The sequence below is a fragment of the Anoplopoma fimbria genome, chromosome 9 (assembly GCF_027596085.1).
Source record: "Anoplopoma fimbria isolate UVic2021 breed Golden Eagle Sablefish chromosome 9, Afim_UVic_2022, whole genome shotgun sequence".
NCBI lineage: Eukaryota > Metazoa > Chordata > Actinopteri > Perciformes > Anoplopomatidae > Anoplopoma > Anoplopoma fimbria.
The window spans coordinates 23,579,806-23,604,445 of record NC_072457.1 but is presented as its reverse complement, the minus strand read 5'-3'; the positions used below and the strand labels follow the sequence as shown (position 1 = coordinate 23,604,445).

Genomic DNA, 24,640 nt, shown 5'->3' with positions numbered 1-24,640 from the left:
ACACATGTTTCTGGTCTTAATGTTGTATTTAATCCTTCTCAGGCTGGTAAACTGGAGCCTCACCTGGTTCTGGACCAGCTGAGGTGTAATGGAGTCCTAGAGGGGATTCGCATCTGCAGACAGGGCTTCCCCAACCGTATCGTCTTCCAGGAGTTCAGACAGAGGTGACAAACAACAAGAAGCCTTTTGAACTCCCTAATTCTATTTAACACAGAAGAAATGTTTATATTAGTGTTCTCTTTTGTTCACAGATATGAGATCCTGACCCCTAACGCTATCCCCAAAGGATTCATGGATGGGAAACAAGCCTGTGAGAGAATGGTAGTGCCTTTCTTTTCTTTTTTGCTCTATTTCAGTTTTAAAGCTACTGCTAAGGAAACAAAACATACCACATAATCTTCTGAGCCTTAGGAACTGACTATTTGCCTTTTATGAAGGAAAAACGCTGGCTTGACTATAATGTCAATCTGTTTTCCAGGGAAAAAAATTTGAATTTGAAAAAATGCAAATGTAACCCTGTCTACAGAGGTACATTTTTTAAAAAGTCCTTATGTGCCTTTTATAGATCCGAGCCCTGGAGCTGGACCCCAACCTGTTCCGTATTGGTCAGAGTAAGATCTTCTTCAGGACTGGTGTTCTGGCTCACCTTGAGGAGGAGAGAGATCTGAAGATCACTGACATCATCATCTACTTCCAGTCTGTTTGCCGTGGATACTTGGCACGCAAGTGAGTGTCAGCTCTCATGTTTTTGATTCCGATTTCTTACCTATGAACATACATCTGCTTTTGGATACCCAAGATGCATTTAAGGACAGTGATGCAATTGCTCAACCAGAAGAGGTTGTCTGAGTGACAAAGCGTTTATGCGTCTGTCATGTCAAGTCACAGATGTAAGCTTGAAGCTCCTCCCAGTAGTTCCCATCAAGAAAAATCACCAGAGTACTGAAGAGCCTGTAGTTATTAGCATTCATATCAGAGCATAAAGCAGCACAACGAGGGGAAAAACTATAAGTTTGGTGCATTTACAGCTCATCTGCACACTAAACGCAGCCCAACCGTGGTCTTCAAAAACACAGCGGACTTGAAATAGAACTGCTCTACCCAGACATTGATTGGCTGCCTGTTCTTATACCATTTCTTCCCTCAGGGCCTTTGCTAAGAAGCAGCAGCAACTGAGTGCCCTGAAGGTCCTCCAGAGGAACTGTGCTGCTTATTTGAAGCTGCGACACTGGCAGTGGTGGAGGCTCTTCACCAAGGTGAGAACTCTGACAGCTAACGTTACCTCTTCCAACGAAGTAGTTCATATTTGATAAGCAGCTCATACACAGCTCTACATCTCTGCCTCACTTGACAAAATTAATAGTTCATAAATTAGTGATAGGATTTTCAGGTGGAAAGACACAAGGTGCACTGCACTGCCGTTTGTAGTCTGATCAAACGAAGTTCATTTTTTTGGTTTCACTGTGCTCGTTAGAGCAGGGTATCCACAGACTAGAAAAGTCCTACATTTTTTTAAAGGTCTAAAATAAGTAACATGAGATATATATTTTTGGTATTTGCTGCAGGCTGTTGGTAGCTGTTCTATACCTGTAAACAAGATAAGTGAGCCTGGGGGTAAACAGTAGATTGTAAAGAATAGAAGGCCACATTCTTAGTTTGAGTTAGTGACATCAGACTTGTAAACACTGCTTCACTACTACTACTACCACTTTCCACTACTACTAATGTTAGATAACGTAGTGAGCCAGTTCATATAATCATGATCGCCGTGTGTCAATTTGTGCAAAAAGTTAAATTAATTATCGTTTAATTGCTTTATCTGGGTCCAAGTCAAGGTAATTGATTGATTATATTACTAGGATTTTTTTATATATATTGCTGGGAAAAATGTGATTTATATGTCAAGAAATTAATGTACTTTATTAACAGTTAGGCCATATTGTCTCTACTGATTTTCAGTAAAAAGGTATTAAATTGCAGGCTATGTCTAAGTGTTGCATTTAATTTTGGGAACACTGCAAAAACTATGTAGAGGTTGATTTTCTTTCCCTCTCTTTCTCTCTCAGGTGAAGCCTCTGCTACAGGTCACCAGGCAGGAGGAGGAGATGCAAGCCAAAGATGAGGAGCTGGTAAAAGTGAAGGAGTTACAGCTCAAGGTGGAGAATGAGCTTGTGGAGAGTGAGAGGAAACACCAACAGGTAGACTTGCCCCCTACTATGGAAAATAAATATTTTCATAAATAATTATGATATAAATATAACTGTGGTCCTGATAAAGGCCAAAATTACTTCAGAGAAACGTGATTATTTAAAAATGACATGCTATTAATTGAGTGTTTGTCAGGAAATGACTATTTACTGTGTTCTATCAAATGTATAACAATTGAAGAAATCAATATTACAAAAACTGTTTCAAACTGTTCCCTCTCTTCAGCTCGTAGAGGAGAAGAACATTCTAGCAGAACAACTCCATGCAGAGACGGAGCTCTTTGCCGAGGCCGAAGAGATGAGAGTTCGTCTGCTTTCTAGGAAGCAAGAGCTGGAGGAGATTCTTCATGACCTGGAGTCTAGGGTGGAGGAGGAGGAGGAGAGGAACCAGAGCCTGCAGAATGAGAAGAAGAAGATGCAGTCACACATTCAGGTTCATATCTTCATCTATTCAAACTTAACTTCTACGTACACAAACTTCTTACCTTTTGTTTTGATATGCTAACATCTTTGCTGACAGTACTTGCCTATCAAGCACATCAAGCGCATCATAATAACAATCATCATTATCCTCAGTTGAACATTTAAAGAACCTTTCAGTCACTTTATTGAAGTTGAAGAGGGTAGAAGTCCACAGCTTTGTCTAACACATCTGATCAAACCACACTGATGAAGCCGATTAGCTTGTAGAGAAATACTTCTGAAAGTGCTGAAGGGCTTTAAAGAGTTTATAAACTTTGTTTTCCTCCTTGCAGGACCTGGAGGAGCAGCTTGATGAGGAGGAAGCTGCAAGACAGAAGCTGCAGCTGGACAAAGTGACAGCCGAGGCGAAGATCAAGAAAATGGAGGAGGACATTCTCCTGCTCGAGGACCAAAACTCCAAGTTCTTCAAGGTGAGAGGATTAGATTTTCAGATGATGGGTCAAACAAAACAAAAAAACAGAAAGCAGAAAAGGTCAAAAATAAATAACAAGGTGATTGATTAGGCGTAATAAAAATGTAATTGTACTGACAGTTTCAACTCCATATAGTAGTTGTGCTTCCAGTCTAACCAACAGTTTTATTTAACACAACAGGAGAAAAAGCTGCTGGAGGACAGGATCGGAGAGATGACCTCTCAACTGACAGAGGAGGAGGACAAAGCAAAGAACCTCGGCAAGGTCAAGAACAAGCAGGAGATGATGATGGTTGACCTGGAGGGTAAGCTACTGCTACTGCCGCCATTTTGGGTCAAAGCCTAGGGAACATTCACCAGAACACACAAATAGGTGAATGGTCGCCATCACATCAGTTTAAGGACTAGTTAAGTTGAAGTATCCTGTATGTAAGATAGTAGAGTATATTCATGGAATATAAAATGCTGGAAATGATGGATACATTTAGAAAAAAAACAATTATTGTAAACATTTCATAAATGGTAAAAATATATATTTTTGCGTGTTTGTTATTGTTAGTAATACATTCCATCAAACAAACTATATGATTTTGATATATGTCTTAGGCCCTAATCAGACAGAGTGCGCTTTAGAATCCTGGGGCAGCTTTTTGTAAAAGAAAAATGTACTTGTATTTTTCCGCTCTATGCGCCTCATGTTTTTGCAGAAGCTTCCTGAACGCCTCATTCCAAAATATTCAACTCAGAGTTTAAAGGCGCCTGACTTAATTTACAGTTTCTCTCATTGTGGTGACTTTTACTGGATACCCAAAGCTATAAAACTTTAAACCATAAATCATTGCTCCGTCTGATCGGGCAAAAGAAAGGCAGTGTGGTGGGCCTTGCATTTTCCACCTGCTAAATGCACTCTGTCTGATCAGGCCCTTAATCTGGGTTACTTAAGTGCCAGGTCGATAAAGAGCCGAGGTATGTAGGAATGTTTGAAAAAACACCCATGAATTTAGACAAAGAAGGTAATCTGATTACCAATGTTTGTGTCAGGCGGTTAGCAATTAGGTGTTTGTTTTTTGTCACTTTTTAACTTGTGTGACTTGGGACTTTGCCCATTTATCTTTTGAGATCCTTTGAGTGCAAACGTTTTCTTTTCTTTTTAAATTGATCATTGGCCATGTTTGATTGAGCATGTTCTTTATGAATCTTGTTTATGAGACATGTGCTTATGCCTCCCTTTCAGAGCGTTTAAAGAAGGAGGAGAAAACACGGCAAGAGCTTGAGAAGGCCAAGCGGAAGCTGGATGCTGAGACCACTGACCTGCAGGACCAGATTGTTGAGCTTCAGGCCCAGATAGAGGACCTGAAGATCCAACTGTGCAAGAAGGAGGAGGAGCTGCAGGCTGCGCTGGCCAGGTCAGTTATGATGTAAAAATGATCAAAGTACACACAAGTGTCAAAACTGATTGCATCGGACATATTTTGCAAAATCTAAAACACTGATTAACTAATTCCAGACATGATCCTTTCAGATGGTGTAATGGCTTTTGACAGGGTACAATCATAATGATAGTTAACTCATTTTGAAAACATAATGGTACAAATACTGAAAAAAAGAACATATAAAAGTAAGACAATTCAGAATCATTGAAGAAAGGATAGTATTGGATCATATGACCCCAGTGCAATAGCCAGAAGGATTCATCAGATGGGGCAAATCCCTTCCAGTTTAATACTCTTATTATAATACTCTACTACTATACATTCTTCATCTTACCAATACTGAAGCCAATGCCATTATTCCCTTTAAATTATTGTTCATTGACAGAATTCCAAATGTCCAAGAGTTTGGCACGTAACAATGATACAGATATTGTCTCAGCTCAACAACTGTTAAACTTAATTTGAAGAAAGCACACAAATTGTTTTGTATGAAATCAATGATCAAATACACTGAAGTGTAGTATTACATCCCCTTCTGGGCCGAACTCAAATCACTACAAACCTAATTGTGTGGGAAAATATCACTGTTATTAGTATTGCTCATTTTGTGTATGTAATGTTCAACTTCCCGCACATCCTCTCACTAGTGCAGTACATCCTATTTCCATGACAACCGCACTCCAAGTCAATAGGAAGACCCTAAAATAGACGCTACAACACACAAATGAACACCGAGTCCGCTCTGACTTAAAGCAGCTATCGTCCTCTTCACCAGCTGCAGTTGGTGTTTCAGCGCGCACACACACACACACACACACACACACGCACACGCACACGCACACTTTCTCTCCGTCTTTCAATCCCATCAGTCCCACTCTATTTTCCTCTGTAGCTCCCAGCTGCAGTGTTTGCTTTCAACAACAATGGCTGAGACCATTCATCTTGGAGTCAGCCGTGTCTGATTACACTCAAATTGATGTTGATTGATGAGCTCTGTGCCAGGCTTTGCAGTAGTTTTCCACATGAGGAAATCAAAGAGAGCGAGGCTAAGTCCGACTGTCATTTCACAATGAAGGAGACACAATTAACAAACCTATTTCTTTTACCGTCAGATTTCCTGATTGTGAAAAACGTTCTATCCCTTCAATTAAGCCCACTCCTCTGTCGATCCTGATTTTCAATCCATGCATAGTGGGAAAAATATTCTGAGCAACAGGTTTTCGGTGTAATGTGAAATCATTTTCCCATTTAGCCGTCGCAAGACTGCATGCAGATGAGGTAAACAGCTGTGGAGGTCGTTGCTGTGAAGGTCAACACAGATTATTTTAATATTGCCTTCGCAGTAATTTCCTCCTTAAAGCTGTCCAATAGTCCAGACTACAGGGGCTGTTGGTTAATGTCTGTCTGACTAATTTCACACACAGCAATCATCCGTTTAGTCACAGCTCCGGATCATTAGGCTTTCATTAAACCCGATTTTGTATTTAGCAGCTATTTTGAGAACAAATGTATTATATGTTTGTTTTTTTCTATTAATGGGAAATTACTTTTTATATTGGTGTCATTAGTACCTTTGATCAACACGGGCATTTTGTTAATTATAAAAGTGAATCATTATCACATTCAGTGTGTCTAATCAGTTCGTAAGTTAGGAATGTTATGGGAGTCTTGCTGCTGGCATGAATTTGGGGCGGTTGTTGCTCATGGGGTAGTGTTTGTTTGTCCTGTAACCAAAAGGTTTGGGGTTTGATCTCTGGCCTCTACAGTTCACATGTCCAATTGTCCTTGAGCGAGACACTGATCCCCAAATTGCTCCCCAGGCACGTCTCAACATCCCACTGCTCCTTAGGATGGGTTAAATGCAGAGGCCAAGTTTCATGTATATATGCATGTACAATGACGATTGAATAAAGTTTAAATTTAATATATATTGACTTGGCCTTACTTCAGCAGTCTCATTAACATGTCCATCCTTATAGAGAACAGGCACAGGTTTTATGTGGACAGCTTCGGCAGTGAATAGTTCACCACACTGCCACCCAGTGTGCAGTTGAAGGTCTAAGCTGAGGAGATTTCTTTACCTTTCTTCATTAAAAGAAAGACTATGTTGTATGATTAGGGTCTACTCTGATAAACTGACTTGTGTTATGTGTCTTTAACCAGGAGTGATGAAGAGACACTGCAGAAGAACAACGCCTTGAAGCAGGTCCGGGAGCTTCAGGCCCACCTTGCTGAGCTTCAGGAGGACCTGGAGTCAGAGAAGATGTGTCGAAGTAAAGCTGAAAAACTAAAGAGGGACCTGAGTGAGGAGCTCGAGGCCCTGAAGACGGAGCTTGAGGACACGCTGGATACCACCGCTGCCCAGCAGGAACTCCGGTGCTTATTTATTGTTGGTTTATCAATGATTACAAAGGGGAACGCTGCCGATTTTACACATCGAAGTCCATTTACAACCGCATATGTGAAGATGCGTTGTTTTTGCCTCAATTTATGTCACTTTAGTTTGCATAGAAAGAGGTGGTCTTATCAGACCTTTTGAATCTGCTCCTCATCTTTGGTTGAGGCTAGCATTCCAATGCTACATTACTACATTAGCAGATATTAGCATAACACACCTTGTGACTCCATGACCAAACTGTCGGGATCGAGTTACATTTTAGTCACCAGCTTGTGACAAGTAAGATGAAAAGATGAAATCTCAAATTCTGTGTGTCTGACACGTTTTATCAGTTCAATGCTAAATCGGTGGAGGTACTCTTTAAGTCATGTTTTGGATGGTTTTCATACTGGTGTACTATAGGGTTCGACAAAAAGCATAACATTTATTTGTGAATATATTATTGATTCACATTCTCTTTCTAGACACAGAGCAGTGTTTGATATTTGCCACTCCTTTGCTACAAACATGCATTACATTTATTTCAGTGGTTCCTATCTTTAAAAATGTTTTATCATGTCAAAGATACCTCCAGCTTTATAATATTCTAATTTCTTAGTGGACAGTTCTTGGGTATTTACTAAGACAACAGTAGCAATGAACCCTGCATGTTAAGGAGTTGTTTTTTTTATGGCATCTTAGGCAGTGTCCTCTCCTTCTAACACTCTCTTGTGTCTGAACTCCAGGTCCAAGCGAGAGCAAGAGGTGGCAGAGCTGAAGAAGGCCATAGATGAGGAGACCAAAAACCACGAGGCCCAGATCCAGGAAGTGAGACAGAGGCACGCCACAGCGCTGGAAGAAGTGTCCGAACAGCTGGAGCAGGCCAAGAGGGTGTGTGGGTCGTACCTTGTTGCACTCGCAGGGCTTGGACACATCGGTCTATAAAAGCTGTATGATATGTAGACAGAAAACATAATTCAATTGGCAACTAACACGCAGGGTCCCAGCAACAACCGCAGATTCAGATACTATGGCTATGTACCAACCATGTACTTTTTTTTGTTTGCTCTGTACAGATCAAGGCTAACCTGGAGAAGAACAAGCAGTGTATGGAGAGTGACAACAAAGAGTTGGCCTGTGATGTGAAGAGTCTCCAACAGGGAAAGATGGAGTCTGACCATAAGAGGAAGAAACTGGAGGCCCAGCTGCAGGAGTTCATGTCCAGGGCCACCGAGGGAGAGAGGGCCAAGGTAGAGCTGGCCGAACGCTCAAACAAACTCCAGGTAAATACCTCCACAGACGGTCATAGATGGCAGAGCAGCAATGATTTGTAGCTGTTTTGCTAAAGAGAATATCAATGACTCGCTTTGTTTTTGTTTGGTATGCTTTCCTCATAACCCCATTAATCTTTCTTTAGATGGAGCTGGACAATGCATACGCTTTGATGGAGGAGGCAGACAAGAAGGGCGTCAAGCTGGTCAAGGAAGTCGACAAACTGAACAGCAAACTGCAGGACTCAGAGGTACGAAAGATGGCATCAGCGTAGTTAAAAGCTACAGGAAACATGAACTAGAATGACTGTAAAAGTTACAAAGGCCTTATCCTGTCATCGCGAGTCAGTCATTAGCACAACAGGTATCTCTCTTACTAATAATAAAAACAGGTGTAACCGATTTGTCTTCCTGCTTTTCTGTTGTCTGGATCATCATTTATTTGTGTGGTGTTTAGGAGTTGCGGCAGGAGGAGACACGCCAGAAGCTGAACCTGAGCGGCCAGATCCGCCAGCTGGAGGTGGAAAAGAATACCTTGCTGGAGCAGCAGGAGGAGGATGAAGAGGCACGACGCAACCTGGAGAAACAGCTGCAGATGGTGCAGTCACAGGTACAGTCATACGTCCACATTGCTACACATATGTCTGTGGGTGTAAGACACTCAGATGTGTGAGGCAGGCACATTTTTCTGGTACCACTTATACTCAAGTGTGCCAAGACAGGGGCCAGACTAAAGCAGAGAGACCTTGCAGCAAATAAAAAAACACATAAAGTGAAAATCTGTATGTCTGGAAGAGGATGGATCTCAGTTTAAAAAAAACCTTTTACGGTTAAAACTCTTATTTTCATCTTTTCTTTTCAGTTGTCTTGCCGTTGACTTTGCACATAGCGCTGCTGTTTTAGCAAGATGATCACTTGAAATGTTGTATCACCTTAATGTATTTTTTTTAACAAAGAATGTCTGTCCTGTAGCTGTTTGAGACAAAGAAGAAGCTAGAGGAGGACGTGGGGTCGATGGAGGGCCTGGAGGAGGTGAAGAGAAAGCTTCTGAAGGACGTGGAGCTGACCAGCCAGCGTCTGGAGGAGAAGACCATGGTCATGGACAAGATGGAGAAGACCAAGAACCGACTGCAGCAGGAGCTGGACGACCTGATGGTGGACTTGGACCACCAGAGACAGATTGTCTCGAACCTTGAAAAAAAACAAAAGAAGTTCGATCAGGTACGCTGGACCCCCAAAATGTTTCAGAAATGATTAGGGATGTTAATAAGTAACCATTAACTGATGGCATTCATTTGTCAAAATAATTACTATCAGTTAAAAAGATAAAAATATAAATGAGGAGGGTCTTAAATGAGAATATTTGGTCCACCATTAAGGTCAGCCCACCTTAAGTGAGCCTGAGCCGTCATCAAGGATAACCCCCTTCACTTTAATCAGCAGTTGCAAGCAAGACACAGAAACCAAGCTTGAGTATGAGGAGTTAAAATGAATTCAGTTTCATAAACAGCAGCTTGTTAGGCACTTTAACTACGGCACCCCTGAATGCAAGAAGCTAACCTTGTTGCTTAAACAGTTAATGATCAGTTAACAAGTGCCATCAGTCAAAAAATGATTCTCAATTAGCACCCCTAGAAATGATGGATTGATGTCAGATGTATGTATGTATTTAATGCGTTTGTTTCTTTGTCTACGCTAGCTGCTTGCTGAAGAGAAGACCATCTCAGCCCGTTACGCTGAGGAGCGTGACCGTGCGGAGGCTGAGGCCAGAGAGAAGGACACCAAGGCTCTGTCTATGGCCAGAGCTCTGGAGGAGGCCCTGGAGGCCAAAGAGGAGCTGGAGAGGTTTAACAAGCAGCTCCGTGCTGAAATGGAGGACCTGATGAGCTCCAAGGACGACGTGGGGAAGAATGTGAGTGACCTTTGACCTCTTAAATGACATTGCTGAATGTTAAATGACATTGATCACAGACGTGTCAGATAAAAGTGTCTAGATTTAATTTATTTGGATTTAATTTACGGAAAAAGTTAAGTTGTAGCTTCCACTTACAGCTATACCTATTAGATCTGATTTAATTCTTCTTTTTTAGTATCAAAGTATAATCTGATCAGCCAGGGTAGTTTAATGTTAGTTCTAGAAATCCACACAGGGCTCTCTGAAGACCTTAGCTCCGCCTTAGCCCGGCCTCATTTGCTGACATTATTGTTTGTCCCGATGATGCGTACAGGTCCATGAACTGGAGAAGTCCAAGCGAACTCTGGAGCAACAGGTGGAAGAGATGAGAACTCAGCTGGAGGAGCTGGAAGACGAGCTTCAGGCCACAGAGGACGCCAAACTGCGTCTGGAGGTCAACATGCAGGCCATGAAGGCCCAGTTTGACCGAGACCTGCAGGCCAAAGATGAGCAGGGAGAGGAGAAGAAGAGGTCGCTTGTCAAACAGGTACACAGGGCACACAGATGATGACCAGCATGAATTGCCTCAATATGTCTTTATATATTTCTTGACATGCCGTGTTGTTAACTCTTCCAGGTGCGTGAGATGGAGGCAGAGTTGGAGGACGAGAGGAAGCAGAGAACTCTGGCTGGTGCCTCCAAGAAGAAGCTGGAGATGGACCTGAACGAGCTGGAAGGACAGATTGAAGCCGCTAACAAAGGCAGGGACGAGGCTGTTAAACAACTCAAAAAACTACAGGTACACACACACACCCCACACACACACACACACCTGTTCTGTGCATAGCCTAAAAGCATTTGAAACTGCTTTTTCAAAGGTTTACAGGTTGCACACACAGTGCAGATATCCGTTTATGAACAGACAGAGGAAGGTATCAGTTTTTGATGGGACAGTTAAACTATTGATGGTGCAGCACAAAAAAAGTGACTACTTATGGGCTATTATTCTTTGTATTACTTCTTTCAGCTCACATGATGCTTTGGGCGATATAAACATTGGTATTCCAGATAGTCAGTGAGTTAGCTGTACATTTTGGCCAATTGGTCCCATGAAGAGTATGCTGAATAGGCTGTTTGTATTTTGTGTCTGCATTGTACAAACAATTATCACTTGATTACTTTAATTCTGAAGAATAACTAAACGTGGTAATTCTCAGGGGAGTTCTGTTATAAGGAGCATTGTTTTTCTGTGATTTCTATTTGGATTTATGATTGTTGAATAGGTCTACTGATAAAGTATTGGCTTTATACTTAAGGAAGTTTTATTGTACGTACAGTTACAAGCGCAGTTCAACACAACTCAAGTAATATTAATATCTAAACCTCACCTGGCTCATTTCGTGGCCTCTGCCCTGCTGTTTGCTGATCGTTGGTGTCGCAATCCAACCCCAGACGCAGAGATCGAAGAGATCAAGCAGCGTGATAAGAAATTAAACCAAAACGTTGAAAATGACTGATTAAGGAACCAATGTCTGAGCTTATCAATACTACGCTCTTTAATAATTTAGCACCGGTGCCCGTTTAGTGTTGTTTTTCGGTACCATTTTCTAATGTTAAGGGCTTTAAGGTAACTTGATGGAATCCATTATCTGTGTGTTAGCTGCTGCTTTTTTGCAACTGCTGTCCGCGTTGATTGTCAAGAAAAATCAATGAGCTAAATTAAAACCCCTACTGTTATTTTTCTGGTCCACATTGTCTCTGTCTGTAGGTTCAGATGAAGGACTATCAGAGGGAGCTGGAGGAGGCCAGAGCCTCCAGGGATGAGATCTTCACCCAGTCCAAGGAGAACGAGAAGAAACTCAAGGGCCTAGAAGCTGAGATCCTACAGCTACAGGAGGTCAGTATTTCTCTATTTGATGGACAAGAATGGGACTGCAGCTCATACAAGATGGTCTCCATACTGATACTTATGGGTGGTCTGTGTTGTTTGTGTAGGACCATGCAGCGTCTGAGAGGGCCCGTCGACATGCTGAACAGGAGAGGGATGAGCTGGCTGATGAGATCTCCAACAGTGCTTCTGGAAAGTCAGTGTCACCTTGTTCATACTAATATTTGAAGTGAAAAATGTCTTAAAAGAAAATTAAGTTTAACTTAGGATTTCTGCATATACCCTGAATAAAAATGTGTGTGTGTGTCAGGTCGTCGCTGCTGGAAGAGAAGAGGAGACTGGAAGCTCGTATCACCCAGCTGGAGGAGGAGCTGGAGGAGGAGCAGGGCAACATGGAGCTGCTCAACGACCGTTTCAGAAAGACCAACCTCCAGGTAAACAGACGGCACCTGAGATAATGACAATAGGCATCGTCATAAACTTTGTTTCCAAAAATGGCAGATAGCTTTCATTAATGTGACATAACAACTCTTCCGCAGGTCGACAACCTGAACACCGAGTTGGCTGGAGAACGCAGCACTGCCCAGAAGAGTGAGAACGCTCGGCAACAGATGGAGCGGCAGAACAAGGTCTTGCATAGCTTGTTAAATACATTAGAATATATGATATATGCACTTGTATACAGACAGAGGTTGGATAAAACAGCAGAGGAAGCTGGTCACCTGTTGTCTTTGTTTGCATGTTGAATGTGAGCTAGTAAAAGACACCTCCACTATGAGAAAAGTGATCTAATACAGAATCACAATAGGGAACATTAATGTTTCACCTTTACTGTTTTCTGGTTATTTAATGCTCATGATCCTAACACTTGCATGTTATAAACGCAGGATTTGAAGTCCAAGCTAGCAGAGCTGGAGGGGACCGTCAAGTCAAAGTTCAAGGCGTCCATCACTGCCCTGGAGGCCAAGATCCTCCAGCTGGAGGAGCAGCTGGAGCAGGAAGCAAAGTAAGTGACCAAACCCACCCGTTTACACAAGATGGGACAGAGGACATTTAGTATTCGTTTGAGGAGACACTCAACTGATGAAACCCCATCGGAGAGATTTTCTGGTCAGCTATTGGGATAAACATAAAGGTCCATTGTCATTTCAACATCAATAAATCATCATGACATTGATTTTAAAGACATTGATGTGATAGATGGTGCTAGTGGGAGTCCTGTGCAGAAGATTTAGCTGCTTGTGTGACAGAGTTGGACTAAACAGTGAAAACAGACGCTAATGAGCTCTTGTCTTACATGTTTCTTCTTTGAACTTGCAGGGAGAGAGCAGCAGCCAACAAGATCGTCCGTCGTACGGAGAAGAAGCTGAAGGAGGTGATGATGCAGGTGGAGGATGAGCGTCGTCATGCTGACCAGTTCAAGGAGCAGGTATTGACTCGCGTGAAGCAAGGCGGCACCTATTAGAAAGATTTAATTATAATCAAGGATGGTTTTCCAACCAACTACCCACAACCCATTTCCCCATGCGTTTGTCCTCCCTTCAGATGGAGAAAGCCAACTCTCGTATGAAGCAGCTGAAGCGTCAGCTGGAGGAGGCAGAGGAGGAGGCCACCCGAGCTAATGCTAGCCGCAGGAAGTTACAGAGGGAGCTGGACGATGCCACCGAGGCCAGCGAGGGTCTCACCAGAGAGGTCAACTCCCTTAAGAACCGCCTCAGGTACGATACAGCCCTACCATTCCATTTGATTTTGCCTTGTATATACACACACACGTACCACAAAACAACATGGGGGGGGGTTAGATTTATTAAAGTGGAGGCTGGCATCTTCCATTACAGTTTCCGACGTCAACACGTACTGTAAGAACACGCTACAGCAATTTACTTATTTTACTCTGTCCCTGTCCTCTTCTTCCCTTCGCCCCCATACCTAATGTTCACTAGTTCAGAGGCATCTAGTTTGTTGATTGATTGCCAAGAAATTGTCCAAGCATACAACCCTTTATGTTTTGTAACATTTGTGTATCTAGAGATGTCGGTAGGCTTTGAGTCATGCCGGCTGTTTCCCCTAAATCTAATCACCTCCTTGCCACAGATATTGATCTTTTCATCTCACACTCAATCAGAAAGCAGATTAGTGAATTTCTCAAATGTTGAACGGCTCCTCGAAGCAGCAGAGGTTGATGTTGTTTTTGTTGATTTGTACTGACCAGGCGTGGTGGCCCGGTCAGCAGCTTCTCATCCAGCCGCTCGGGCCGCCGCAACCTCAATCTGGACGGTGCCTCCGTCGACATGTCCGACGATGACGTCGACAGCCGTGCTGGTGACTTCAACGAGACGCAAACCACCAACGCTGAGTAACCATGGCGACCCTTACATTCCTCGCCTTTTCCCTCCCTCGTCACTCACCCACCTGTGACCTGCGCCCAGCCCCCCCCCCCAAAAGATCTTTGGCGTCTCCATCTTAATTCATTTCAAACCACTGATTAGAGCCATGTTTTTGGTAATGCTGGGCGGAGTGTGCCTGGCAGCCCTTTTTGTATCAGTTAACACTGCAGGGAAAATCCATCACCCTCCTCTGAAGTCAGGTCTACAGCCTACAGAGTCACAGGGGCAACGGACAACTCTGCCTTACTTTGTTCTCCTCCGGCTAGCTGCTACTCCCGGCCCGTCTACCGGCATCGTATCATCTCAGCGTCCTGAGGTAACACTCTCCCTCCACCAGGCGTCAACTTATCTGCTCAGCTTATTGAAAAAGTATACATAGGTGCAAAGTGCTTTTTATACATATGAAACTGTAGGTTGAGGCTGTGAAGTGTACACACATCAAGTATGTAACGTATGTGAACGCACCCCATACTGGAAATGCAGGACTACAAGGAAACGTGTTCCACTTTGGTGTTGTTTTAAGTGTTCTGCTCACTAGTTTAGTGTAAAAGCCATCTCGTACCCGACACACTCCCTCCTCTCAAAGGACCACGCCAGCTGCTTTTGTTGCATAAGTCTCCCTCCGATGTACAGACTGCTTGCTTCAACACTACAGGAATGACTAACATCTCGGGACATGCAATTGAAGAACACGGACTCTGGATTTGAAGTGTATTACTGTGAAAAAAAAAAGGTGTTTTATTTTCTGTGTTGCTTCATCTCAACTTTTAATGAAGGAATGTCTCGCTGGGTTTTAACTTGAAATCTCAGCTCACAAGGTTAACACATTTTGTATTGTTGCCCATTTGTCCTCCACTGTGGGTCGGCCTGAGCTGCGAATAATGTAAAGATGCTGAAAAAAAATGCACAGGAAGATGTTTGAATTTTTAACTGGAAACCAACAGGGAGAAAACTAAACTGGCACTCAGTCCACATTTATTTGACACTAAAAGGTCATGAGTTTGATCAGACACGCAGACAGATTGAATAGTCATATTATTGCTACATTTCATCGTTTGTGCAATGCCCCAGTTTGTATTACCACTACATTCTAGTCACAGAGCATCAGCTTTTCAAATTACCTTCCAAAAATTGGAAACACAAGGTCATCTAACAACTTTTTAACCATAATCAATGATAAGTCCTCAAAGGGCTCATAAAAACGTAACAGCTACTATCCCATGACAACTGGTTTCCAAAGTATTTCCTTATTCATAATGTAAGGGCACATACAATTATTATCAATTATCAATTCTAATTTCTTATTTTTTTTTCTCTTTTAAATTGTTCATATTCATATCACATTTCTTAAAAAAGGCAGGGTTTTTTCAAGCTCACTGTTTGAAATACCTTCAGTAAGTGTTAACCATTATTCCCAGCACTCTATTTTTCAGAAAAAAGACTTCTCAGCTCTGTCACTCAAATGTAGCAGTAAATGATAGTGAACAAATTGGGGCTGCTTTGTGGTTTGAAGCCGGACTCTCTAGACGACCAACAGACCTGATTAAGCACTTAGTATTACATTGCACTTACATTTTCTTTCGTAAAGATCTGCTTTAAATAGAGCAGCCACTGCAACAGCTAAACCACTACAGTGTGAAAACTACATGCCAGGGAGCCCATATCCATCCAACCCTTGTTATTTAGTCTCTAATTGATCATGGATCTGCAGATCAGGGTGGTTGTCTTCAGAGGACTTCTTTGCTCTTCTCCTAATTGTTAACAGTATGTTTCTTTAAAAGTGCCTTGGACACTAAATAAGAACATGAGCGGGCAATGGTTTCACTACAGATGTGAATTAAAGATGAGACGAGTACACTAAGGAGAGATTCAACACTTTTTAAACTCTTTCTTTTGTATTTTTTCTGTGCTACATATCATATCGGCTGTGTAACTCCAAGTTCATAATAACCGCCTAGCTTGAGTGTTTGGGTCAAATCAGTATTACCGTATCAATATCAACAAGAGAAGTGGAGCCCTTGGCAGCTGAGCTTCCCAAAATGGTTTTTGCACTAACGTCCCCCCCGAGAAACCGAGGCTCAGTACTGAAGCTATTTTGGGAAACGATGGTTTGCACAGGATTCCATTTGGTTAAGAGCTTTAACATCCACAAGTAGTTAACTCAATTTTTATTTTATTATTATTATTGTTTCCAAGCTGGCTGTTGACAACCAGGCATTCAACTGCAAATACTCCCATCATATAATTTCTTGTATACCTGTATTTCTAGACATTATGTTTTTGGTTTGTTTGTTTTTGTAAGGAAAATAAAGCATTTTCATTGTAGCTGTGACGTTGTTCTTTTTTCATTTTATTCAGACCATACTCTGACTTAAGACTATTTTTCGACATTATAATATGACTTTTTTCGACATGCTATAGTATTAACTTTTTCAACATGCTATACTATGACTTATTTTGATGACTTTTTTAGACATGCTATAGTGTGACTTTTTTCGACATGCTATACTATGACTTTTTATGACTTTTTTCAACATGCTAAGGTATGACTTTTTTATACCTTTTTTCGATGTGCTATAGTATTACCTTTTTAAACATGCTATACTATGACTTTTTTTTAATGACTTTTTTCGACATGCTATATATAGTAGGACATTTTTCGACATGCTATAGTTATGACTTATTTGATGACTTTTTTCGACATGCTATACTATCACTTTACACCTTTTCTCCACATGCTATACAATTACTTTTTTTTATATTTTTTCGACATGCTATAGGATGACTTTTTTCGACATACTATAGTAGGACTTATTTTTATGACTTTTCGACATGCTATACTGTGACTTTTTTATGACTGTTTTCAACATGCTATACTATGACTTTTTTATACCTTTTTCGACATGCTATACAATTACTTTTTTTTATAATATATTTTTTCGACATGCTACAGAATGACTTTTCGATATGCTATACTATGACTTATTTTTATGACTTTTTAATGACTTTTTTCGACATGCTATAGAATTACTTTTCGATATGCTATACTACGACTTATTTTTATGACTTTTTACAACATGCTATAGTGTGACTTTTTTCGACATGCTATACTATGACTTATTTTTATGACTTTTTTCGACATGCTATAGTATGACTTTTTTATACCTTTTTTCGACATGCTATCGTATGACTTTTTTCGACATGCTATAGTATGACTTTTTTATACTTTTTTCGACATGCTATAGTGACTTTTTTATACCTTTTTTCGACATGCTATACTATGACTTATTTTTACATGCTATAGTATGACTTTTGCTATAGTATGACTTTTTTCGACATGCTATACTATGACTTATTTTTATGACTTTTTTCGACATGCTATAGTATGACTTTTTTTGCTGACTTTTTTCGACATGCTATAGTATGACTTTTATACCTTTTTTCGACATGCTATAGTATGATTTATTTTTATGACTTTTTTCGACATGCTATAGTATGACTTTTTTATACCCTTTTTTCGACATTCTATACTATGACTTTGTTATACCTTTTTTCGACATGCTATAGTATGACTTTTTTTATGACATTTTTATAGTATGACTTTTTTCGACATGCTATAGTATGACTTTTTTATGACGACATGCTATAGTATGACTTTTTTCGACATGCTATAGTATGACTTTTTTATACCTTTTTTCGACATGCTATACTATGACTTATTTTGATGACTTTTTTCGACATGCTATAGTATGACTTTTTTCGACATGCTATAGTATGACTTTTTTATACCTTTTTTCGACATGCTATAGTATGACTTTTTTGATGACTTTTTTCGACATGCTATAGTATGACTTTTTTGATGACTTTTTTCGACATGCTATAGTATGACTTATTTTTATGACTTTTTTCGACATGCTATAGTATGACTTTTTTATACCTTTTTTCGACATGCTATACTATGACTTATTTTTATGACTTTTTTCGACATGCTATAGTATGACTTTTTTTTTCGACATGCTATAGTATGACTTATTTTTATGACTTTTTTCGACATGCTATAGTATGACTTTTATTTTTTTCGATGCTATAGTATGACTTTTTTCGACATGCTATAGTATGACTTTTTTATACCTTTTTTCGACATGCTATAGTATGACTTTTTTCGACATGCTACCTTTTTTTTACTTTTTTCGACATGCTATAGTATGACTTTTTTCGACATGCTATAGTATGCCTTTTTTCGACATGCTATACTATGACTTATTTTTATACCTTTTTTCGACATGCTATAGTATGACTTTTTTCGACATGCTATAGTATGACTTATTTTTATGACTTTTTCCGACTATGCTATAGTTATGACTTTTTTCGACATGCTATAGTATGACTTATTTTTATGACTTTTTTCGACATGCTATAGTATGACTTTTTTTATGACTTTTTTCGACATGCTATAGTATGACTTTTTTTATACCTTTTTTCGACATGCTATAGTATGACTTTTTTATGACCTTTTTTTTCGACATGCTATAGTATGACTTTTTTGATGACATTTTTCGACTATAGTATGACTTTTTTTATGACTTTTTTTCGACATGCTATAGTATGACTATTTTATGACTTTTTTTTCGACATGCTATATACCTTTTTTTTCGACATGCTATACTATGACTTATTTTTATGACTTTTTTCGACATGCTATAGTATGACTTTTTTATACCTTTTTTCGACATGCTATACTATGACTTTTTTATGACCTTTTTTCGACATGCTATAGTATGACTTTTTTTCGACATGCTATAGTATGACTTTTTTTTGATGACGACATGCTATAGTATGACTTTTTTATACCTTTTTTCGACATGCTATAGTATGACTTATTTTTATGACTTTTTTCGACATGCTATAGTATGACTTTTTTCGACATGCTATAGTATGACTTTTTTATAACTTTTTTCGACATGCTATAGTATGACTTTTTTCGACATGCTATAGTATGACTTTTTTATACCTTTTTTCGACATGCTATACTATGACTTATTTTGATGACTTTTTTCGACATGCTATAGTATGACTTTTTTATACTTTTTTCGACATGCTATAGTATGACTTTTATACCTTTTTTCGACATGACTTATTTTTATGACTTTTTTCGACATGCTATAGTATGACTTATTTTGATGACTTTTTTTTTTTCGACATGCTATAGTATGACTTTTTTATAGTATGACTTTTTTCGACATGCTATAGTATGACTTTTTTATACCTTTTTTCGACATGCTATACTATGACTTATTTTTATGACTTTTTTCGACATGCTATAGTATGACTTTTTTCGACATGCTATAGTATGACTTATTTTTATGACTTTTTTCGACATGCTATAGTATGACTTATTTTTATGACTTTTTTCGACATGCTATAGTATGCCTTTTTTATACCCTTTTTTCGACATTCTATACTATGACTTTTTTATACCTTTTTTTCGACATGCTATAGTATGACTTTTTTCGACATGCTATAGTATGACTTTTTTATACCTTTTTTGCTATACATGCTATTTATGACTTTTTTCGACATGCTATAGTATGACTTTTTTCGACATGCTATAGTATGACTTTTTTTATGACCTTTTTTCGACATGCTATAGTATGACTTTTTTATACCCTTTTTTCGACATTCTATACTATGACTTTTTTATATGCTTTTTTGACATGCTATAGTATGACTTTTTTCGACATGACTATAGTATGACTTTTTTCGACATGCTATAGTATGACTTATTTTTATGACTTTTTTCGACATGCTATAGTATGACTTTTTTCGACATGCTATAGATGACTTTTTTTGACTTTTTTCGACATGCTATAGTATGACTTTTTTATACCTTTTTTCGACATGCTATACTATGACTTATTTTTATGACTTTTTTCGACATGCTATAGTATGACTTTTTTATACCTTTTTTCGACATGCTATAGTATGACTTTTTTATACCTTTTTTTTTTCGACATGCTATACTATGACTTTTTTTTATGACTTTTTTCGACATGCTATAGTATGACTTTTTTATACCCTTTTTTCGACATGCTATACTATGACTTTTTTATGACCTTTTTTCGACATGCTATAGTATGACTTTTTTTTTTTCGACATGCTATAGTATGACTTTTTTATACCTTTTTTCGACATGCTATACTATGACTTATTTTGATGACTTTTTTCGACATGCTATAGTATGACTTTTTTCGACATGCTATAGTATGACTTATTTTTATGACTTTTTTCGACATGCTATAGTATGACTTTTTTATGACTTTTTTTTTTCGACATGCTATACTATGACTATTTTTATGACTTTTTTTTGCTATAGTATGACTTTTTTTATGACTTTTTTCGACATGCTATAGTATGACTTTGTTATTTTTATACTTTTTTCGCTATAGCTTTTTTGCTATAGTATGACTTTTTTCGACATGCTATACTATGACTTGTTTTTATGACTTTTTTCGACAGGCTATAGTATGACTTTTTTCGACATGCTATAGTATGACTTTTTTCGACATGCTATACTATGACTTATTTTGATGACTTTTTTCGACATGCTATAGTATGACTTTTTTCGACATTCTATAGTATGACTTATTTTTATGACTTTTTTCGACATGCTATAGTATGACTTTTTTTCGACATGCTATAGTATGACTTTTTTTATGACGACATGCTATAGTATGACTTTTTTTATGACTTTTTTATAGTACATGCTATAGTATGACTTTTTTCGACATGCTATAGTATGACTTTTTTATACCTTTTTTCGACATGCTATAGTGACTTTTTTTATGACATGCTATACTTATTTATGACTTTTTTCGACATGCTATAGTATGACTTATTTTCATGAGTTTTTACGACATGCTATAGTATGACTTTTTTATGACTTTTTTCGACATGCTATAGTATGACTTATTTTGATGACTTTTTTCGACATGCTATAGTATGACTTTTTTCGACATGCTATACTATGACTTATTTTTATGACTTTTTTCAACATGCTATAGTATGACTTTTTTTTCGACATGCTATAGTATGACTTTTTTATACCTTTTTTCATGCTATACTATGACTTATTTTTATGACTTTTTTCGACATGCTATAGTATGACTTTTTTATAGTATGACTTTTTTTTCGACATGCTATACTATGACTTATTTTGATGACATGCTTTTTTTTCGACATGCTATAGTATGACTTTTTTTATGACATGCTATAGTATGACTTATTTTTATGACTTTTTTTCGACATGCTATAGTATGACTTTTTTCGACATGCTATAGTATGACTTTTTTTTTAGTATGACGACATGCTATAGTATGACTTTTTTATACCTTTTTTCGACATGCTATAGTATGACTTTTTTTATGACTTTTTTCGACATGCTATAGTATGACTTTTTTCGATACCTTTTTTTTTCGACATGCTATAGTATGACTTTTTTTATGACTTTTTTTCGACATGCTATAGTATGATGACTTTTTTCGACATGCTATAGTATGACTTTTTTATACCTTTTTTCGACATGCTATACTATGACTTTTTTTATACTTTTTTCGACATGCTATAGTATGACTTTTTTCGACATGCTATAGTATGACTTTTTTTCGATTTTTATGACTTTTTTCGACATGCTATAGTATGACTTTTTTTATGACTTTTTTCGACATGCTATAGTATGACTTTTTTTTTCGACATGCTATAGTATGACATGCTATAGTATGACTTTTTTTATGACTGCTATACATGACTTATTTTATGACTTTTTTTCGACATGCTATAGTATGACTTTTTTTATGACTTTTTTCGACATGCTATACTATGACTTATTTTTATGACTTTTTCAACATGCTATACTTTGACTTATTTTCATGACTTTTTTCGACATGCTATAGTATGACTTTTTTTTTTCGACATGCTATAGTATGACTTTTTTTATGACTTTTTTCGACATGCTATAGTATGACTTTTTTCGACATGCTATAGTATGACTTTTTATACTTTTTTCGACATGCTATACTATGACTTATTTTGATGACTTTTTTCGACATGCTATAGTATGACTTTTTTTTTATGCTATAGACATGACTTATTTTTATGACTTTTTTCGACATGCTATAGTATGACTTTTTTCGACATGCTATAGTATGACTTTTTTCGACAAGCTATAGTATGACTTTTTTATACCTTTTTTCAACATGCTATAGTATGACTTTTTTCGACATGCTATAGTATGACTTTTTTATACCTTTTTTCGACATGCTATACTATGACTTTTTTGACTTTTTTCGACATTTTTGACTTTTTTCGACATGCTATAGTATGACTTTTTTATACCTTTTTTCGACATGCTATAGTATGACTTTTTTATGACATTTTTCGACATGCTATAGTATGACTTTTTTCGACATGCTATAGTATGACTTTTTTTATGACTTTTTTCGACATGCTATAGTATGACTTATTTTTATGACTTTTTTCGACATGCTATAGTATGACTTTTTTATACCTTTTTTCGACATGCTATAGTATGACTTTTTTATACCCTTTTTTTCGACATGCTATAGTATGACTTTTTTTATACCTTTTTTCGACATGCTATAGTATGACTTTTTTATGACTTTTTATACATGCTATAGTTTATGACTTTTTTCGACATGCTATAGTATGACTTATTTTTATGACTTTTTTCGACATGCTATAGTATGACTTTTTTATGACTTTTTTCATGCATGCTATGACTATGACTTTTTTCGACATGCTATAGTATGACTTATTTTTGACTTTTTCGACATGCTACATGCTTTTTTCGACATGCTATAGTATGACTTTTTTATACTTTTTTTTTTCGACATGCTATACTATGACTTATTTTTTTGACTTTTTTCGACATGCTATCGTATGACTTTTTTATACCTTTTTTCGACATGCTATATATGACTTTGACTTTTTTATACCTTTTTTCGACATGCTATAGTATGACTTTTTTATACCTTTTTTCGACATGCTATAGTATGACTTTTTTACATTTTTCGACATGCTATAGTATGACTTTTTTCGACATGCTATAGTATGACTTTTTTTGATGACTTTTTTCGACATGCTATAGACTTATTTTTATGACTTTTTTCGACATGCTATAGTATGACTTTTTTATACCTTTTTTCGACATGCTATAGTATGACTTTTTTATACCTTTTTTCGACATGCTATAGTATGACTTTTTTTATCGACATGCTATAGTATGACTTTTTTATGACCTTTTTTCGACATGCTATACTATGACTTATTTTAGTATGACTTTTTTTATACATGCTATAGTTTGTGACTTTTTTATACCTTTTTTCGACATGCTATACTATGACTTTTTTTATAACTTTTTTCGACATGCTATAGTATGACTTTTTTTATGACTTTTTCGACATGCTATAGTATGACTTATTTTTATGACTTTTTGCTATAGTATGACTTTTTTATACATGCTATAGTATGATTTATTTTTATGACTTTTTTCGACATGCTATAGTATGACTTTTTTATTCATTTTTTCGACATGACTTATTTTGATGACTTTTTTCGACATGCTATAGTATGACTTATTTTGATGACTTTTTTCGACATGCTATAGTATGACTTTTTTATACCTTTTTTCGACATGCCATACTATGACTTATTTTGATGACTTTTTTCGACATGCTATAGTATGCCTTTTTTATGACTTTTTTATGACATGCTATAGTATGACTTTTTTATACCTTTTTTCGACATGCTATAGTATGACTTTTTTTATACTTTTTTCGACATGCTATAGTATGACTTTATGACTTTTATACTATGACTTTTTTCGACATTTTATATAGTATGACTTATTTTATGACTTTTTTCGACATGCTATAGTATGACTTTTTTATACTTTTTTCGACATGCTATAGTATGACTTTTTTATGACTTTTTTCGACATGATATAGTATGACTTTTTTCGACATGCTATACTATGACTTTTTTTTTTACTTTTTTCGACATGCTATACTATGACTTATTTTTATGACTTTTTTCGACATGCTATAGTATGACTTTTTTATACCTTTTTTCGACATGCTATACTATGACTTATTTTTATGACTTTTTTTCGACATGCTATAGTATGACTTTTCGACATGCTATACTATGACTTATTTTTATGACTTTTTTCGACATGCTATAGTATGACTTTTTTGCTATACTATGACTTTTT

At 37.6% G+C, this 24,640-nt stretch overlaps 1 protein-coding gene across 1 annotated transcript in view; it reads left to right on the top strand.

The window, feature by feature from the left end:
- The window catches only part of LOC129095684 (myosin-10-like), a 55,523-nt gene extending 38,882 nt beyond the window's left edge, over positions 1-16,641 (top strand). The window contains exons 20-45 of the mRNA XM_054604225.1: positions 43-164; positions 252-321; positions 566-726; positions 1,148-1,256; positions 2,067-2,198; positions 2,434-2,640; positions 2,963-3,100; positions 3,284-3,407; positions 4,337-4,508; positions 6,699-6,911; positions 7,659-7,803; positions 7,989-8,195; positions 8,330-8,434; positions 8,641-8,793; positions 9,156-9,404; positions 9,883-10,095; positions 10,412-10,624; positions 10,715-10,876; positions 11,846-11,974; positions 12,073-12,161; positions 12,276-12,399; positions 12,505-12,594; positions 12,853-12,971; positions 13,286-13,394; positions 13,511-13,683; positions 14,178-16,641. Coding sequence (XP_054460200.1) covers positions 43-164; positions 252-321; positions 566-726; positions 1,148-1,256; positions 2,067-2,198; positions 2,434-2,640; positions 2,963-3,100; positions 3,284-3,407; positions 4,337-4,508; positions 6,699-6,911; positions 7,659-7,803; positions 7,989-8,195; positions 8,330-8,434; positions 8,641-8,793; positions 9,156-9,404; positions 9,883-10,095; positions 10,412-10,624; positions 10,715-10,876; positions 11,846-11,974; positions 12,073-12,161; positions 12,276-12,399; positions 12,505-12,594; positions 12,853-12,971; positions 13,286-13,394; positions 13,511-13,683; positions 14,178-14,325 — 3,876 coding nt within the window. The 3' untranslated portion in view covers positions 14,326-16,641. The remainder of the gene's footprint in view (positions 1-42; positions 165-251; positions 322-565; positions 727-1,147; positions 1,257-2,066; positions 2,199-2,433; positions 2,641-2,962; positions 3,101-3,283; positions 3,408-4,336; positions 4,509-6,698; positions 6,912-7,658; positions 7,804-7,988; positions 8,196-8,329; positions 8,435-8,640; positions 8,794-9,155; positions 9,405-9,882; positions 10,096-10,411; positions 10,625-10,714; positions 10,877-11,845; positions 11,975-12,072; positions 12,162-12,275; positions 12,400-12,504; positions 12,595-12,852; positions 12,972-13,285; positions 13,395-13,510; positions 13,684-14,177) is intronic.
- Positions 16,642-24,640: the final 7,999 nt, after the last annotated feature.